This window comes from Bicyclus anynana, chromosome 26 (genome assembly GCF_947172395.1).
Source record: "Bicyclus anynana chromosome 26, ilBicAnyn1.1, whole genome shotgun sequence".
Lineage (NCBI taxonomy): Eukaryota > Metazoa > Arthropoda > Insecta > Lepidoptera > Nymphalidae > Bicyclus > Bicyclus anynana.
The window spans coordinates 7,881,642-7,902,066 of NC_069108.1; the positions used below are offsets into that span (position 1 = coordinate 7,881,642).

The window sequence follows — 20,425 nt, forward strand, 5'->3', positions numbered from 1 at the left end:
TATGTATAAAATTATAATTATATGTATAAAATTATAATTATATGTATAAAATTATAATTATATGTATAAAATTATAATTATATGTATAACACTATAATTCCCATACATTCAAATCATTGATATGCCCATAAGTGATGTAACACCCTTCATCCATTATATCTATACTAATACTACTATATAAAGCTGAAGAGTTTGTTTGTTTGATTGAACGCGCAAATCTCAGCAACTACTGGTCCTATTTGAAAAATTTTTTCAGTGTTAGATAGCCCATTTATCGAGGAAGGCTATAGGCTATATATTATCCCCATACTCCTACGATAACGGGAACCACGCGAGTGAAACCGCGCGGCGTCAGCTAGTCATTATATAATGATGAATGAATCTAGCCTCACTAACTCAACGGTAAGAGCGGTCGGACTCATCACCGAGGGGTGGTGGTTCGATCCCCGCCCCGTTGGTCTATTGTCGTACCCACTTCTAGCACAGTCTTTGTCGACTGGTTGGAGGGGAATGGGAGTATTGGTCATACTAAAAAAAAAATATGGAGAATGTTCACTACATTCAAACGTTAGCTTTCTGTATGCTCCATATCTACTATGTGAATGTATGATCTAATAGAACACAAAGGTAGACAATTCGTACGTTTGTGCATACCCTTGTTAAACAGCTAGTACACGCCAACGCGAGGACGTATCTACTATGTGAAGGTATGATCCAATAGAACACAAAGGAAGACAATTCGTACGTTTGTGCATACCCTTGTTAAACAGCTAGTGCACGCCAACGCGAGGACGTATCTACTATGTGAATGTATGATCTAATAGAACACAAAGGAAAACAATTCGTGCGTATGTGCATACCTTAGTTAAACAGCTAGTGCACGCCAACGCGAGGGCATATCTACTATGTGAATGTATGATCTAATAGAACACAAAGGAAGACAATTGCGTTTGTGCATACCCTAGTCGAACAGCTAGTGCACGCCAACGCGAGGGCATATCTACTATGTGAATGTATGATCTAATAGAACACAAAGGAAGACAATTGCGTTTGTGCATACCCTAGTCGAACAGCTAGTGCACGCCAACGCGAGGGCATATCTACTATGTGAATGTATGATCTAATAGAACACAAAGGTAGACAATTCGTACGTTTGTGCATACCCTTGTTAAACAGCTAGTACACGCCAACGCGAGGACGTATCTACTATGTGAAGGTATGATCCAATAGAACACAAAGGAAGACAATTCGTACGTTTGTGCATACCCTTGTTAAACAGCTAGTGCACGCCAACGCGAGGACGTATCTACTATGTGAATGTATGATCTAATAGAACACAAAGGAAAACAATTCGTGCGTATGTGCATACCTTAGTTAAACAGCTAGTGCACGCCAACGCGAGGGAATATCTACTATGTGAATGTATGATCTAATAGAACACAAAGGAAGACAATTGCGTTTGTGCATACCCTAGTCGAACAGCTAGTGCACGCCAACGCGAGGGCATATCTACTATGTGAATGTATGATCTAATAGAACACAAAGGAAGACAATTGCGTTTGTGCATACCCTAGTCGAACAGCTAGTGCACGCCAACGCGAGGGCATATCTACTATGTGAATGTATGATCTAATAGAACACAAAGGAAGACAATTGCGTTTGTGCATACCCTAGTCGAACAGCTAGTGCACGCCAACGCGAGGGCATATCTACTATGTGAATGTATGGTCTAATCTAATAGAACACAAAGAAAGACAATTGCGTTTGTGCATACCCTAGTCGAACATCTAGTGCACGCCAATGCGAGGGCATATCTACTATGTGAATGTATGATCTAATAGAACACAAAGAAAGACAATTGCGTTTGTGCATAACCTAGTCGAACATCTAGTGCACGCCAATGCGAGGGCATATATAAACAAATTAGAAATGAAGGGAGGCAACGAATGTCATTTCATAACTTATTTATTTTAAATTATGCATTGCTTGTTTATAAAATGATATAAAATAGTAGATTGTTATACAAGGGGCTAAAAAGACCCATTATATACGAGGTATTTTTAGGCCACGAGCCGTAAGGCGAGGGCCGCTAAATAGCAGATATGCCCTCGCATTGGTGTGCACTAGCTGTTCAACCAGGGTATGCACAACAAACGAATCGCTTCCTTTGTGTTCTATTGGACCATACGTTCACATAGTAGATATGCCTGCGTTGGCGTGCACTAGGTGTTATAGTATGTGACTGGTACCTCAGCTCCTGCTCAGTGACTGCGAGCTCCCGACCACACGCGGCAGCTTTCGACGTCAGCTGCTCGTAGTCCGTCGACTTGCAGTGGATCTGAGACTTCAGCTCTGCGCACACAATAGGGTATTACCTCAGACCAATTATAGAAGGACCTGTATAACACTTACAGTCACGAACAACATTGTCTGTCATTTTCTGAAGAAAACGAGCTTAGATTTGGTATATATCATAAACTAAACTAGAATTTTTGCCCGATTTTTACACAATTCAATTACACAAAAAGGTATTTTTACGGAGCTATTTAACCGACGAACACAATTACAACTATTCAACATCGATACTATAGAGACAGTTTTTATAATCGCATTAGATCGTTGATCATATACTTTGACAGAAAAGTAACGTCTAGCGAGGCAGGTCCTATACAATAATTGGTCTGAGGGTATTACCAACGGTATTTTATACTTTATATATTTGAAGCCTCAATAGCTCAAAGGTAAGAGCGGTCGGACTCATCACTGAAAGGTGGTGGTTCGAGTTGTTTGTTAGGCAGCGTGACGGTGTCCACGCTGCCTAACAAACAACTGAGCTCAAGTCATCAAATACCCTCTTATTTATACGAACACTGATCCCTCCACAATAACATAAATAATGAATATTTAATACCTCCCGTAATCGAAGAACTTGTAACATACGGTAGCCGAGACGGAGGCTTTTGAAAGTGATAGCCCAGTGGATATGACCTCTGCCTCAGATTCCGGAGGGTGTGGGTTCGAATCCGGTCAAGGGCATGCACCTTCAACTTTTCAGTTGTGTGCATTTTAAGAAATTAAATATCACGTGTCTCAAACGGTGAAGGAAAAACATCGTGAGGAAACCTGCATATCAGAGAATTTTCTTAACTCTCTGCGTGTGTGAAGTCTGCCAATCCGCATTGGGCCAGCGTGGTGGCATAACCCCTCTCATTCTGAGAGGAGACTCGAGCTCAGCAGTGAGCTGAATATGGGTTGATAATGATGATGCTCGTAATAGCATGCAAACTTTATGACGCTTTGGAACATCGTATCCCAAGATTTTAGATGTCAGCGGTAACGCAGTGGAGCGGCATCATGCGCGCGCCTCCCTCCCCCCCCCCCCCCCCCCCAGTTGCCTCACGTGTTTTGACTATATGTGTGTGCCACGAAGTCATTGAAATTGAGACTGTTATTGAAAAATACTGTAATGAACACGTTACGTTACGTTACGTTATATTTGCGGGGCACATAGTTCGAAGAGCTGATGGAACCAAAGGGTCCTGACTCCTGGTGCATTACCTGCAATCTCTTCGAGTAAATCCTTCTCCCTCTTGAGGCGTTCCTCCTCCCCTTCCTGTCGGCACTCCACCTTCATGCGCTGCAGGCAGTTCTCTTTGTCTGACATGAAGAACTCCCACTGGTCGTCTGAAACGGGTAGTAAAATGATTCAATCTCCTTCCTTCATTGGTTAACACGTTCGCTGTGGTACGAGGTCAATTGACCTCGTACACCTAGCGTCAAGAGTTACGAGGTCAATTGACCTCGTACACACAGCGTCGTAAATAGTCACGAGGTCATTTGACCTCGTACACCTAGCGTCGTCAAGCATTACGAGGTCAATTGACCTCGTACGAGTCGTCAATAATTGAGGTTGATGGACCTCGTACCACACTACAAAGTTTTAGTACGAGGTCAAAAAACCTCGTACCGCACCAGTGGAAAGTACAGAAAAATCAGTGCCGCAGCGAACGTGTTAATTAAAAAAAATGGTACACTATTAAATTTTTTTTTCTTTACAAGTTAACAATCTCACTTGGTGGTAAGTGATGATGCAATCTAAGATGGCAGCGGTCTAACTTGTTAGGAGGAGGATGAAAATCCACACCCCTTTCGGTTTCTACACGGCATCGTACCGGAATCCATCTTAGATTGCATCATCACAGGCATCGATCGTAGATCATTAGATGGGCCTCAAAGCGTCGCGGAATTGTCGTTGGTTTCGTACATTGAATACGTCATCACTCGTAACACATTTTTCTTTATTCATATTGCGGCTTGTGTTTTTACACTTCCAAAATGAACACAAAGGCATAATTAAGAGATTAAATTAAAAAAAAAGAGTAAATATATTTATAAGTCCACGTCCACTCACAGCAAGCGCTAAAATAAGATGTGCGTGCACGTCTTTGGGTAATGACATAAAATTGTGCATTCTTTAGTATGGAGGAGCCCATCTAACGATTTATATCGATGCCATCAGGTGAGATTGTAGTCAAGGGCTAACTTGTAAAGAATAAAAAAAATATATATATCATAAAAACCATTTCTGTATAGTTCTGAAAACTGTTTTAAGCTGTTTGAATTCTCTCACCAACTTCCTGTTGATGTTTCTCCTTCAACTTGTTGATGACGTCATTCTTCTCCGCGATGAGCTTCATCCTGGTCGCTTCTAGAAGCTTCTTGGCTTCCGTCGCCGCCGTGGCGGCCTGCTCCTCCACCTCTCGCACCTTCGCCGACCACTCGCTCGTTAGTTGTTCTGCGACAATCACAAATATTTTCTGATATAAGAGTCGCAGGTATTCGCTGGATGCAGGTCAGTATCGTGATGTTTGGAAGTCCCTACAAAAGGCCTATGTCCTGCAGTGGACTCCATCGGCTGATATGATTATGATGGTGATGATGGATGATGATGATGATGATGATGATGATGATGATGATGATGATGATGATGATGATGCTGATGATGATGATGATGATGATGATGATGATGATGATGATGATGATGATGATGATGATGATGATGAAAATGATGAAGATGAAGATGATGATGATAATGATGATATGATGATGGTGATGGTGATGATGATGATGACGATGATGATGACGATGATGATGATGATGATGATGATGATGATGATGATGATGATGATGATGATGATGATGATGATGATGATGACGACGACGACGACGACGACGACGACGACGACGACGATGATGATGTGGTGTAACTGCACCAACTCCGTGCCCTACCTCTCTCCCGCTCGAAGCGCTGGTTCATGGCCTCGATGGTGTTGGCGTATGTGATGTCCGCCTTGTCCAGCGTGTGGCGTAACTGCAGCAGCTCCCAGTCCGCCTTGCTGTGCGCCTCGGCGATGGCGTGCTCGAACTGCGACTCCTTGGACGCCAGCACCTCCTTCAGGTTTTCAAACTGAAAGACAAGTAGATTTTTGAAATATTCATTCATTATTGATATGAAACACGGCTAAAACTCACGTGATATTAGGTCGCAGTATGCCTGACTAGTTTCGAACCCATACGGGGCGCTTAGTCATGAGCTGGTTCTTGCATCGCGGCACGATCCAAACTCTGTTTGTGTTCTGGCAGTTTGGATCGTGTCGCGAGCCTCGAGCAATGCCTTCTCCGCCTCGAATAAGTTCAAGCAGTGCTCTGGGTGCAGCTAAATGTTATAACACTACAATGTTACGTCTAACAATTCCTCACCCTAGTGCTGAGCTCCCTCAGTTTCCTGTCAGCACTCCTGACTTCCTTCTTCCCCTCTAACTTCGGGCAGTGCTCGAGGCTCGTGACTCTGGGCGCAGTTAAATGTTACTCTCACTACAATGTTATGTCTAACACAAGTCCTCACCCTGGTGCTGAGCTCCCTCAGTTTCCTGTCAGCACTCCTGACTTCCTTCTGCCCCTCTTACTTCGAGCAGTGCTCAAGGCTCGTGACTCTGGGCGCAGTTAAATGTTACTCTCACTACAATGTTATGTCTAACACAAGTCCTCACCCTGGTGCTGAGCTCCCTCAGTTTCCTGTCCGCGTTCCTGGCGTCCTTCTCCGCGTCGACGCGCAGCTGCGCCAGCGTGGTGCGCGTCCGCTCGGCGTGCGCGCGCTCCAGCGCTGCGCGTGCGCTGGACGCGTTCGCCACCGCCTCGCTGTGCTCCGCTTTCAGCGCTGCAACGTTCTCCAGGTGCTGCTGCGAGAGACGTTCTATCGCCTGGAAGGAGATGGTTGAGTTGTCTATGAGCAAGTACATAAGTCGTTACTGGAGTAAAACTCCTTAACGATAGAAAGAGTAAAGAGGTTGGTTACTGTTGTTGGTTACATTGGTTAAGCTGGAATGTGTTCAGAAAAGTGTAATCAGGCCAGGGTCCGTAACCATGTGGCACGTCAATTCTCTTTCTACAAACGGTAACGCTTCGAAAACTAAGAAAATGTATGGGAATTACAGATATTATGAGTGGGTACGACAATAGTCCGTGGCGGGTTTCGAACCACCTCGGGGGTGATCAATCCGACCGCTATTCCGTTGAGCTCTTGAGGCTTTAGGTGAGTATATATCGTGTCGCGCATCGCGTTGCGTTTGAATTAAGGTATTCTTTATAATAGAGGAAACATCTCGAGCAGGTCCCAGGACATGTGACCTTGGGTTTAGGACAAACTAAATGTTTGATTTGGCCCGTATGACTGCGAAGTTGGGTGGGCCATGGGAGGTGGTGGGTTGCTTGAGCTATTTACTAAAATTCACTCACAAGTAAATGCTGCTCCTCCTTGTCCTTCTGTCTCCTCGCCTGCTTGTCCAGCAGATCCTTCAGCCGGTGCACCTCCAGCTTGAGAACCTCCTCCCTCATCTCTATCTTCTGTATCTGCTGTTGGTGTGTGTAATAAACAAACTCCACTCACAAGTAAATGCTGCTCCTCCTTGTCCTTCTGTATCCTCGCCTGCTTGTCCAGCAGATCCTTCAGCCGGTGCACCTCCAGCTTGAGAGCCTCCTCCCTCGTCTCTATCTTCTGTATCTGCAGCGTGAGGCACTGCACCGAGCGCTGCTGCTCTGAGGCCAGACCTCGCAGCTGTTGCAACTCGGCCACGTGGGACGGAGTGGGTGGAGACGCTTTGAGTTGTTCCACTGTTTCTGTTAACTGAAACATATTAGAGCATATTGTAAAACTTTCATTTATAGAGTTACAGTTTTAAAAATTTGTATAGAAAAAATAGGAAATATAATACGATTTAAGAATTTTTAAAATTCAACCCTTTAAATAGTAAAATAGGTGTTGATAGTTTACATTGATTTCTACGCGGACGAAGTCGCGGGCGTCCGCTAGTTAATGATAAAATAGTCAAGTAGCTCTCACTTCTCTCTTCTCCTTCTCCGCGTCTCTGGCCCTCTTCTCCAGCTCCCTCATCTTCCACTCGCAGTCGGCCAGCATGCGCTCGGCGCGCGCGGCCGCCTGCGAGCGCGCCGCCTCGTGCGCCGCGCGCCATTTCACGGTGTTCTCTTCTGCTGTCTCTAGAGTCTGGAACAGGTTGACATTTTATTACCTTATGTTCCTCAATTACAGGTGGTATTGACATTGATTATTTATGTTATTGTGGGGGAGGGTATTTGATGACTTGAGCCCAGTTGTTTGTTAGGCAGCGTAGATGCCGTCACGCTGCCAGTCGCGGTAGTAATTTTTGTGTTTTAATTATTTGTAAATGTACTTTTAGTTTTAAGATAAACTAGCGGACGCCCGCGACTTCGTCCGCGTAAAAATCGATGTCAACTTTCAACCCCTATTTCACATTCTATTTTGCAAGTTTTATAACTTATACCTAATAAATAGTCCACTTATCATTTTACATTTACAAATGTACCTAGAAAAATTAAGGACTTTCCGTACAAACTTTCTACCCCTACTTCACCCATTTCTGATTTCGTTTTCGCGACAAAAAGTATCCTACTATCCTTCTACGTATTATGGTCTCAAATCGTCTTAAGTATCATTTGAATTCATTCTGTAGTTTCAGCGTGATGCCCGGTCAAAAAAAAGGCAAACAGACAGACAAAAAATAGAAAATAGGCTTCAGTATCGATCTCCTACCTCTACTCTACTCCTACCCTACCCGTACCCTAACTGTATCCTACCCCTACCCTACCCCTAACCTAGGCATACACTCCCCTACCCTGCCCTACCCCACCCTACCCCTACCCTACCTTTACCCCTACCCTACCCTTTTTTTTTTTTTTTTTTTTTTTTTTTTTTTTTTTTCGCTGGGAAATGCATTTACGCATCCCTACTCCAGAGGGTATGTGGGACTCGCCAAAACTTCGGAATACCCACTAAAACCCAGCGGATCCGGCTTCGTCCTTTGGTGACATCACAGGATCATTTAGCACATTCTACTGTGATGTCCCGACGTTTGTCTCTATGCGTCGCCGCCTACCCTGTTCGCCCTACATTAAGGTGGGAGAAGGTGCGCATATCGGCGCCTCCTTCTACCCTGCCTCCGCCTGCGTATGAGGGGAGCATCGGCAGCTTCTTCCCTCGCTCTCTCTTCAGCCTCTTTCAGACCCATGACAGCCTCACAGAACGACAGCATCACTGTCCAGCACGTTTCACTGCCTATCATGGCGTCAACTACGTCGGGCAACGAGACGGCTCTACCAATAGTGGATGATAGTATGTGCCTCTGCGGGCTCCAGGCTGCACATTCAGCTAGTGTGTGATGCGCTGTGTCTTCAGTGGCCCCACACTGATGGCATACCGGAGTCAATTCTCGCCTCGCTGTCTGGTGCAGATACTTGCCAAAGCAGCCGTGTCCTGTTAGTATCTGCACCAGTCGGAACGTAAACGTTCCGTGTTTTCTCTTTAGCCACCGTTCTATGTGAGGACGAACTGCGAGAACCGTCCAACTGCCAGCAATAGGAGACTCCAGATCCTCTTTCCACCTTTCAACCAAGACTGACTGAGCAAGGGTCCTGATTCTTCTTACCTCGTCTGCTCCTGCCAACACACCTTGTGCATTCATTAGCGCCCGATATTGATACACCTCAGCTAGGACTTCGGCTTGAAGTTCCCAGGGTGGATCGCCAGCCAGCAATGTTGCAGCCGTCCATGAACCCCCCCTACCCTACCCTTACACAACCCCTACCCTACCTGTAACCTACCCTACCCTACCCTATGCCTTCCCTACCTTACCCCTACCCTTAGCAAAATCGGTCCAGCCCTATGAGCGTGGTGCGATGACAAAGGAAAATAGAGACTTCTATGCTAAAATTATAATCTTTGGATCTACTGGACCGATTTGAAAGATTGATTTACCAATAGAAAGCTACGTTATTTGCGAGTGTCATAGGCTATGTTTGATTCCCATATTCACACAGGAACGGGAACTACGTAATTGAAAGCGCGGGGCGTCATATAGCGGAATTTCTGCGTCTTTTAGAAATTTTGTATTATCTCCGAAACTATTTAAGTAATTAACATACTATAAAGGGCAAATCTTATCTCCATAATATCCTTGTGATTATTAAATAATTTATTTCGATAAGGATTTAAGTTAAGTAGCATAAATAATGACGAAAACCTAAGTATATAAAATTTATAATTTTTAAAACACAAAAGGTACTATATCTGCTAATATATAGAAGATAGTTATATGGTGTCGCGGATTTTTTTGTAAAACTTTTAAAGATACATAAAGCCTCCATACATTAATTTCAATTTTACACAATGGTTAAGGCAGCGCATGCGAATAAGTCTGCTTAAGAGGATTTTCGGTCCGACCTGTATGACAAAAACTGTGTTAACTCGGCGAATATATATCATACTAATATAAAATATAGCCTATAGCACTCCCCGATAATGTAGCATTCTACTGGTGAAAGAATTTTTGAAATCGGACCAGTAGTTCCGAAGATTACCCCATTTAAAAAATGTGACAAACTTACAAACTTACAAACTTTACCTCTTTATAATATTAGTATAGATATAGATAAGACGTTGGGTAGCAACTACAGTGATTATTTTGTGGTAGAGGAGGAGTTACCATTATTTTGTGGTAGAGGAGGAGTTACCATTATTTTGTGGTAGAGGAGGAGTTACCATTATTTTGTGGTAGAGGAGGAGTTACCATTATTTTGTGGTAGAGGAGGAGTTACCATTATTTTGTGGTAGAGGAGGAGTTACCATTATTTTGTGGTAGAGGAGGAGTTACCATTATTTTGTGGTAGAGGAGGAGTTACCATTATTTTGTGGTAGAGGAGGAGTTACCATTATTTTGTGGTAGAGGAGGAGTTACCATTATTTTGTGGTAGAGGAGGAGTTACCATTATTTTGTGGTAGAGGAGGAGGTACCATTATTTTGTGGTAGAGGAGGAGTTACCATTATTTTGTGGTAGAGGAGGAGTTACCATTATTTTGTGGTAGAGGAGGAGTTACCATTATTTTGTGGTAGAGGAGGAGTTACCATTATTTTGTGGTAGAGGAGGAGGTACCATTATTTTGTGGTAGAGGAGGAGTTACCATTATTTTGTGGTAGAGGAGGAGTTACCATTATTTTGTGGTAGAGGAGGAGGTACCATTATTTTGTGGTAGAGGAAATACCTCGAGCAGGTCCCAGGACTTGTGACCTTAAAGACTTTTGAGTAAGATTAAAGGATCCTTTCTGAATGCAAAAACACTCACCTTCCCTGCCCAAAATGCATGCCCAGATTAAACCAAACTAAAATTAACTTTATACTTTTCTGGATAGGCCAGATAGGTCAGATACCGGATAGTTACCAGATATCCATTTCATCTCTAGTTAACACTACCCATAGGAACTAGTAACTACATCTCATACTCTAGTTAACACTACCCATAGGAACTAGTAACTACATTGCATACTTTAGTTACACTACCCATAGGAACTAGTAACTACATTGCAGTCTCGTACCTCCTTAGCCCTCAGTTCCTGCTGCAGTTTCTCCTGCTCCAGTCTCTCTTTATCTCTCTCAAGGGCCTGCACTCTTGCCTCCAGTTCAGCTCGACGCGAGCGTGCATCTTCTAACTCCGATCTCAGTTGTCTTATCGCCTCTTCTGTAATTGGATTTTTTTTGTTAATAAATGACGTATTAAGTAGATGGTAGGCAAAATATAAACCTTGCTTGAGTTTGAAATAATACGAGCGAGCGATACTATTTTCCATAAGCGCGCCCTTCCACAGTTTTGCTGAGGGTGGGATGTTTCACGTTAAAAGCCTTACCGATCCTCCTGGCGGCCACGAGCTCCTCTTCCAGCGAGCGGCTCCGCTGCCGCACCAGCTCCGACTCCTTGTGCGCCGCTGCCAGGTCGCATTTACTCACCAATCCTCCTCTGCAGGTCATCGGCCAAGTCAGCGGAGTACTTCCTGGCGGCCACGAGCTCCTCCTTCAGCGAGCGGCTCCGCTGCCGCACCAGCTCAGACTCCTTGTGCACCGCTGCCAGGTCGCATTTACTCACCAATCCTCCTCTGCAGGTCATCGGCCAAGTCAGCGGAGCACTTCCTGGCGGCCACGAGCTCCTCCTCCAGCGAGCGGCTCCGCTGCCGCACCAGCTCCGACTCCTTGTGCGCCGCTGCCAGGTCGCATTTCAATTCTGTACAATCAAAATTATTATTAATTAGATTAAAAAGCATAACAGGATAAATTAATAATTGTTGTTAGAAAAATTGTATTTAAATGTATTTTTTTTTAATAATAACAATATGGACGTGCATTCCTTAAACCTGCACCCAGAGTCACAAGTCTTTTTGACGGCTCAAGGTTATTCTCTGCCATTAAAGGGTTTTGTTTTGGTTACATTTTGGTTTGAAAATTATCCTGACAAATATTGTTAATCATTTAATACCTTTCAACATTGATTTTCTTATTTTTTAAATCCACTTCAGAGTCTGCTTTTTTTTTTTTTTTTTATTCTTTACAAGTGAGCCCTTGACTACAATCTCACCTGATGGTAAGTGATGATGCAGTCTAAGATCGAAGCGGGCTAACTTGTTAGGAGGAGGATGAAATCCACACCTCTTTCGGTTTCTACACGGCATCGTACCGGAACGCTAAATCGCTTGGCGGTACGTCTTTGCCGGTAGGGTGGTAACTAGCCACGGCCGAAGCCTCCCACCAGCCAGACCCGGACAAATTAAGAAAATCTCAATCTGCCCAGCCGGAGATCGAACCCAGGACCTCCGTCTTGTAAATCCACCGCGCATACCACTGCGCCACGGAGGCCGTCGTCTGCTTATTGTAGATTATAATCTGTCATCATTGCTATTGACATGCTATGAAAGTACTTACCTTTCTAGTTGCAATCATATCTGCACAGTGCGGTCTCTATATGTTTAGTGCATACTTACTTGTATTTCCTGGAATTTAGTAGTCAATACTCCACTTACTTTTAGAGCTAGCCAGTTTCAGACAACCTACACACAATGGCCTACATTGTGCCCAAGTGTGGAAAAGGTCCAGTAATGAGGCTGTGACTGTGAGAAGACTCCATTTATTTCTACGGAAGCTATCAAGCTGAAATTTGGCACAGATATTCTGGTGACATTTTTTGATGCAATATGACGACACATAACCATGATTTACATTACCCACAAAATACCCCTGTGATATGGGTATCAAATGAATAACTTAACAGAAACAGAATAAATGACTTGATTCTAAATCCAATATGGTGGACCTTTTCTAATATAATGTTATGAGTTAATCGAGTATGTGTTTTATTAACATTCATTAAATGTATAAAAGGAGGTATTTGTACGAAGTTGTTGCAACAGTGATGGTATAAATAAGAGGGTAATACGTACAACGGCCAACCCCTAGTGGCCAAGTGCGGAAAAGGCCCAGGAAAGCAGAAGAGGGTACTTCATGACTTGAGTTCAGTTCTTTGTTAGACAGCGTGAACACCGTCACGCTGCTAGTCGCGTTAGTGATTTTGCGCAATAATGATTTGTGTTGTAATTATTAATAATGGTTTGTGTTGTAATGTATTATGTTGTAACTATTGGTCATAAATTGTTGATTGTGGGCATGGAGAACATATCAGGCAGGGGAGGTGAGTAATTCAATATTAATTATTTTAATCTAATCCTAATTTGCACCAGTGGCCGCTGGTGTAACAAATGTTTTTAAAAAGTTCAAAAGGTTGAAATGGCACTGGACTGGACATGTGGTCAGATCTTCAAACGAAAAATGGTCCAAAGAGGTCATACAATAGTACCCCAGAGATGAAAAAAGGAGGTAAGGATGACCACACAAAAGTATGGCGAGGAAAGGCTAGAGATTGAGTAGAGTGGCAAAGTCTGGAGGAGGCCTATGTCGAAGGACAACCTGACTGCAATGTTGTAATAGAAACTAAGAAATAGTATTAAGTATAATATATGTAATCAAAGTCAGAGAATAAAGGCTATTTTTATTTTTATTGTATTTAATATTCCATATTAAATGCATTACAGTAAAAACATACCCAGACCCCAAATATGAGGATATATTGATAAAACAGCTACAAATACAGACTGTCATAAATTTCGTTGTACCTGAAGGTCCACAGCAGACATCCAAATAAGCGACTGAAATATATAAGCAACATATCACTTAAATGATGTCTGAAGTGGCCACTACAAGGCCGTTGTAAATCGTCCCTTCGTACAGTCAACTAATATCCAAATGGCACCTTATGGGCTCACAGCTCACAAAAGCATATACGGTCCAAATAGACACAGCAATACTGATTGGAGACTGTTTATCACATAATGCTTGTCGTAGATTTTGAAATACAGTGGACCTCCAGTGATCCGGCCCCTGTCTAATCCAACACTCCCTGTAATCCGACATGCCTTTAACTGTTCGACAGTCATACATACAGACGGGCGTGTGTAATTGGGACTCCAAAACATTGTCATATTTTGCCAAAAATTCAATCAATTCTGAATTCTAGATTCGTTGTCAAAAACTAATAGGGATGATGACAGTTTTTTAAATTGTATCTAAATTAAGAGTATGCTAATAGTAAAGCAATTTTGTACATACATTGTACATTATATACACCCCATACAAAATGGCACGAAATGACATCGTAGGTTATGTAATGATCGTTAGATTTGTATGGGCGTTCAAACAAAATTACTAATATCTTTGTTATTTGTGCGTTTATGTTTATAGTTCATATATTATAAAAAATGTCACATTTAATGTAAGGAAGCTAAAACTGTATGAATTTTCATCTAATTACGATAAAAAAAATTTAATAGATTTTGAAATTTATAATCTCATTTATTTTGCAAATATCCAGACAATCTTTCCTTTTTATGTATAAATTAGTTAACATTGACCTTATTTACCCGAATGAATCATAGAAATCAATATATTCAAACCTAATCATCTTCCCCATTGTTGCTGACCCATAAAGAGAAGGCTGGAATATATTGTTCCAACAATCTTTAACGATTTTCCGGATGCGGTAAAGAATCTTCTAAAAGATACCAATATACTCACGAACGTACATAAGCGGAAACTAAAGAATTATTTTTTGGGACAGCCTGTGTAGCGTCGCAGCACCGGTTCACTCACACTTTTTTTTAACTACCCTATAATGTTTATTCTTGGTATTTATCCTCTTCTGTTTGTTAATCTGTTTATTTATCCTCTTCTGTTTGTTAATAATGTTCTGTTTGTTCCTAAATATTGTATTTATTGTATGCAATAATAACCAGTGCACAGTAAAACTAACTGTGGTTTGTGTTGCACTATGGTTAGGCTTAATTTCAATGTGTTGTTTGTTAAATAATAATAAATAATAATAATAATAATAAAGCATAGAATATCAACAAGTCGTTAAAATACAGTAATGTTACAGTCCACTTTCGAGTTATGAATTTCAATATTGTATGTGGTTGCACTTGGTTGTACATTTAAACAGCTTTTGTCAAATGTATGGAGTTTCATCACTGAATCCAAATGGTCCTCTGATATGTCATGCGTTTTAGCGGCTTTATAGAAATTATTAAGATCAACATACCCTTTGTCCTTTCACACTTTAGAATTGCTTGCTTTACAAAACAAAATACAGGGAAAACAACCAATTCGTATGGACGCAACCGCTTAACCATGAATAGTTCACAGTGTGTTATTAACAACCCGAGTTACATTGGTGCCTTTTTTTGAATCAATTGCAATTGGGGCATACACCTTCCTAGTTCTACAATTTCTTTTTGTAAAAGAAACGGGTAAGATTTGAGAGATTTATTTATCTTTTGTAAGCACACAGATCCGGCACAGACTTCGCAAATCGCAATTATATGGTTTCATATTGAACAAAGTTTTTAATCAAATCTATAAATAAACCTTTACAATGAAAGAATATTCACTCCAGATAGCCGTATTGGATAATTTAACACAAAAAATACAAAATAGATTTGAGATAACACTGCACGAAAGGAATAAAAATACAGCAATGAAAATAAACATGGCTGCCACCAAATGCACCATTTTTGACGTTTGTGCTGTGCTGTGCTGTGCTGCATGGCAGTGGTGCCGCTTGCCCGATAAACATCGATCTATCGAAAACATCGATGTTTACTATTCGACAAATCAATTCAAGGCTAGTCATAGGCTAGCTGACACTTTTAATATAAAGGGTTCTAAAAAAGAGCGAAACCATAAAAGGCATGATTTTTAATATTTACACCGGGAGGATGTTACTAGGTATGCAAAATCGAAATACACTAGTTTTTGTTTTATTTGAAAATACCAAATAGTTATAATTTTACATGCATTCAAAGTTCGCATAAATGTTGACTCCCGCTAACAGTCGCGATATTGTACGTGAAGTCACCATACACCGTACACTTGCCCGGCCCGTTCAGGCAATTTCGTATTTACGAACTAATGGCCCTTATATTAATTTACTTTTTGACTTGCCTGAACGGGCCGTGCAAGTGTTGTACGATGACATCATGCACATTAAACGTGGGCTGTCGCCGCGCGCACACTTTAAAATTCCATATCTTGAGGACTAACTCTTCTTTCACGAGAATTTTTCATTTTCAACGGAAAATACAGAAAGCTAACATTTGAAAACAGTGACCATTCTCCATTACCACCTTTGAATTGAACTGTTAAGTTAAAACACTTAGTTCGATTTAGAGCAAATCGGACATCCTTAGTTCGACGCGATTAATATGTTTACTAAAACTATGACGTCACGAAATGACTGACAGTGTTTTTAAAATTTGGAAAAATAGAAACTTTTACTATTTTTTATTAAAATCTATATTTTGCATACTTTTAAAGTACTTATGAAATTAATATTGTTGACATTATTTTAAATATGAGTGAATTATCCTATTAAGTTATCCTGTATGACGTTTTTATTATCTACACTAATAATAGATAGAGGAAAAGCTTATGGTTTTGTAGGGAGTTACGAGAACTCTGAAATTATTGAACAGATTTTAAAAATTATTTGACCACCCGCGATGCAAAAAGAGGAGAGTTATAAGTTTGACGTGTCTGTCTTTCTATCTGTATGTTTGTCTGTCCGTCTGTATGTGGCACCATAGCTCCAGAACGGATGAAGCCATTTCAATTTAGTTTTTTTTGTATCAAAACGAGTGACGGACGAGTGTTCTAGTGACATATTTGATGAAAATCAGTTGAGCCGTTTAAAAGTTGTGGGGGTCGAAAGTGGGGAATATGATACAATAGTCTGAGAACTAAATGTATGATAAATAATGTCATACTGGATTAGGGGCTTCTTGTGTCATGACGCAGTACAACAACATAAATATCAAACATGAAAAAAATACAATTACCATAATATTGAAAAGTTTGTTAATATTGCAATTATTATCCATGATGCATTTTTTTTGATTAATAAATAATTTAAGACAGTTGGACATTTCCTTTATTCAATTATGAACATGAAATTTTTTTGCAATTTTCATCGATATTTAATACTGGTGCCTGGAATCGTTAATCAGTATTTACTATATCGATTACACATAGTCAATCTCTAGTTACGTCAAATTGTCACCTGCCACCCCGCACCGAGATAATGCTAGAATTCGTAGACAGAGAAGTACTCCGTCTACGCCAGAACCCGTCAGGCAAAAAAAAAAAACAGGTGTCTGAGGCCAAAAACAAATCGCAACTGGAAAGGTGTCAAAGAATTTGGGCATTTAATCGTAGACAGGGCGCTGTGAGGATGTGAATATACAAAAATCGAGGACCGTATTCTGTTTGTAGTTTTTGACTCAGAAAAGCATGCAGGTTACGATTCTACATGTTGCCAGGAGGTTTGTTGGTCCATTCTTTTATAAACCCTTTGGTGTAGTGTATAGGGACTGAACAAATGATTTGTTCAAGTTTTATTGCTTGTTTTATTAAGAATACTCATTTTTTTATCATGACATTATCACACTAATAGCCAATTTATTAAAAAAATAACACGCGATCCTCCGCCTTCCTCATCCAGCCACTTCTCACTATCTAAGAAGTCCTAAACTACTGGATGAATTCAACTGAAACTTCCCAGAATACATTGACTATACTAAAAATACCCTCTTTGTTTGCAAGTCCATTACCCACTTACGTTCGACTGTCGTCAATGATTTATTTTGAGGAATTACTCACATCTTTCGACATTGTTAGTCTTTGTTCTCAAATACAAAGAAAACTATGCTATCAAAAGTTTAGTAGCTCTTATGACTGCTCGACCGTGAAAGTACCTACCTTACTTATTCAAAGTCAAAAGTCAAAATTCATTTATTTCAAATATCCTTAGTTTACAAGCTCTTTCGAAACGTCAGGTAATAATATTATACTTAAGATAATGGTGATAATAATTACTCGAAAACTTAAAATTAAAGTTACGAGGGTTCCAAACGCGCCTTGGTCCGAGAAGAGCCCACAACAAACTCAGCCAGGTTTATCCTTTTTTAGTTTATCACCATTTAACAATAGGTATATAAGTAGCCTGTCATGTAATACATTTCATTTCCAAGCAATTTTGTCATTTACGTAATCATTGACACTATAATACGACTTTTCTATAAGCTTACGTTTGATAAAAACTTTGAACTTATTGAGAGACATGCCAGTGATTTCATGTGACAGTTTATTATAAAAACGTATGCAATTGCCCTTAAAAGACGTGATAGCCCAGTGGATATGACCTCTGCCTCCGATTCCGGAGGGTGTGGTTTCGAATCCGGTCCGGGGCATGCACCTCCAACTTTTCAGTTGTGTGCATTTTAAGAAATTAAACATCACATGCTTCAATCAGGAAAAACATCGCAAGAAACATGTATAACAGAGAATTTTCTTAATTCTCTGCGTGTGTGAAGTCTGCCAATTAACGCTGGGCCAGCGCGGTGGACTATTGGCCTAACCCGTCTCATTCTGAGAGGAGACTCGGGTTTAGCAGTGAGCCGAATATGGATTGACAATGATGATGATGATGATGATAAACTCACGATTTTATGATACTGTAGGTATAAGTGAATCTGTATAAAATACTTCATTCAATTTTAATCGTAACTTCCATTGTAATAAGAGACGAAATAGTTTGTAGTTTTGTGTGTCTTAAGATAATTGGATCAACGTATTTGGATTCCCGCCAAGTCTAATGACCCTGTGAATCAGATTTTCATGCACATCGCTCGTATTTTGTTTGTATGAAATAGTAATTACATGTGTAATCTATCTACGAGTATCATTTTCGAGGAAATGGAGTTCGTGCGGTGGTGGAAATTCAAACGAAATCTTGATTAAAAGGAGGAATGGTTGCCTCGTTGGACTGGTATGTTCTACTTACGTTCTATCTGCTGCTTCTCTTATAACTCCTCCCTGCACGTTTAGATCAACTCTCTGCTGCAAGTTCAAGGATGTCGTGGACTGGTATGTTCTACTTACGTTCTATCTGCTGCTCTTTCTCTTCTATTTCCTTCCTGTACGCTAAGATCAACTTTGTGCTGACTGCATCTCGTGTCTGCAAGTTCAAGGATGTCGTGGACTGGTATGTTCTACTTACGTTCTATCTGCTGCTCTTTCTCTTCTATTTCCTTCCTGTACGCTAAGATCAACTCTGTGCTGACTGCATCTCGTGTCTGCAAGTTCAAGGATGTCGTGGACTGGTATGTTCTACTTACGTTCTATCTGCTGCTCTTTCTCTTCTATCTCCTCCCTGCACGCTAAGATCAACTCTCTGCTGACTGCATCTCGTGTCTGCAAGTTCAAGGATGTCGTGGACTGGTATGTTCTACTTACGTTCTATCTGCTGCTCTTTCTCTTCTATCTCCTCCCTGCACGCTAAGATCAACTCTCTGCTGACTGCATCTCGTGTCTGCAAGTTCAAGGATGTCGTGGACTGGTATGTTCTACTTACGTTCTATCTGCTGCTCCTTCTCTTCTATCTCCTTTCTGCACGCTACGATCAGCTCTCTTGCGTTCTCTGCTTCGTTGCATCTCGTGTCTGCGAGCTCTGTCAAGGTTGCCACTTGGGTCTGGTATCTGGATTCCTGGTTTACGAGATCTTTCCTGGAAAAAGACAAAAGGACAGATAAGTATTTAGTAATGGTAGTATGTAATGTAGATAGGTACATATTATGATTATACTACAGAATATTCTTATGGCCGATCTTTGATATATTTTCTGTAATTTTTTTACATTATGAACCTTCTTCTTCCATTACTATATTCGTTGCTGATGTTTTAAAATCCATTGGATAATTTATAAGATCTAAGCGAACATCCAGCGGACGCTTCATTTTATAATAATTGAGTCAACTATTATTGTTACAATAGTTGTTTCAGTCAATGGTCATAAAGCGAAAAGCTTCGACCAACACCATAAGAAGCTTTCACTTAACCGTTGGATCAAGAGTCGGATACAGAAGGCAGTGAATTCTTGAGACGGCGCGTATTGTGAGGAGGTTCCTCACTCTGGAGCTTTGACCACCGGTTGCTTGGACACTCAAATGTAGGATTTGTTTTCGTATATTTTAATAGTGTTTTGTATTATTATTTAGTATTTTATTAACATTTTTAAATATGAAAGAAAAGACAACCTAAAAATAAATGGGCGATAAATGATAAAGTATTTTTCATAATTGTTTTTTGACGGATTCTGTGGCGCGGTGGATTTAAAAGACGGAGGTCCTGGATTTGACCCCGGCTGAGCCAATTCAAAGCATCAAAAGGACCTACGTACAACAGCCAACCTAAGTAGCCAAGTGCGGAAAAGGCCCAGGAAAAAAAAAGAAAAAAAAAATACATGCTTGGCCCAAAATGGTCGGTCACCCTCAGGTCAACTGGTACATTGGAACGATAAAAAGTTTCCACACGAAAAGTTTACTTTAAACAAGTAAACAAACCAAAA

At 40.9% G+C, this 20,425-nt stretch overlaps 2 protein-coding genes across 5 annotated transcripts in view; one reads left to right on the forward strand and one right to left on the reverse strand.

The window, feature by feature from the left end:
* LOC112055983 (trichohyalin) overlaps positions 1-20,425 on the reverse strand; it is a 489,894-nt gene that overhangs the window by 434,231 nt on the left and 35,238 nt on the right. For all 4 annotated transcript variants that reach the window (XR_008252185.1, XM_052889753.1, XM_052889754.1 and 1 more), the window contains exons 3-12: positions 19,433-19,584; positions 11,510-11,644; positions 10,965-11,107; positions 7,400-7,561; positions 6,947-7,183; positions 6,051-6,260; positions 5,290-5,467; positions 4,631-4,795; positions 3,559-3,684; positions 2,250-2,352 (exon numbers count right to left, since the gene is read on the reverse strand). Coding sequence is in view for 3 of the 4 variants with exons in the window: in XM_052889753.1 (XP_052745713.1) it covers positions 2,250-2,352; positions 3,559-3,684; positions 4,631-4,795; positions 5,290-5,467; positions 6,051-6,260; positions 6,947-7,183; positions 7,400-7,561; positions 10,965-11,107; positions 11,510-11,644; positions 19,433-19,584 (1,611 nt within the window). In the remaining variant the exon portion in view is untranslated. The remainder of the gene's footprint in view (positions 1-2,249; positions 2,353-3,558; positions 3,685-4,630; positions 4,796-5,289; positions 5,468-6,050; positions 6,261-6,946; positions 7,184-7,399; positions 7,562-10,964; positions 11,108-11,509; positions 11,645-19,432; positions 19,585-20,425) is intronic.
* LOC112051956 (uncharacterized PE-PGRS family protein PE_PGRS46-like) overlaps positions 17,162-20,425 on the forward strand; it is a 50,018-nt gene continuing 46,754 nt past the window's right edge. The window contains exons 1-2 of the mRNA XM_052889810.1: positions 17,162-17,342; positions 18,772-18,847. Coding sequence (XP_052745770.1) covers positions 17,311-17,342; positions 18,772-18,847 — 108 coding nt within the window. The 5' untranslated portion in view covers positions 17,162-17,310. The remainder of the gene's footprint in view (positions 17,343-18,771; positions 18,848-20,425) is intronic.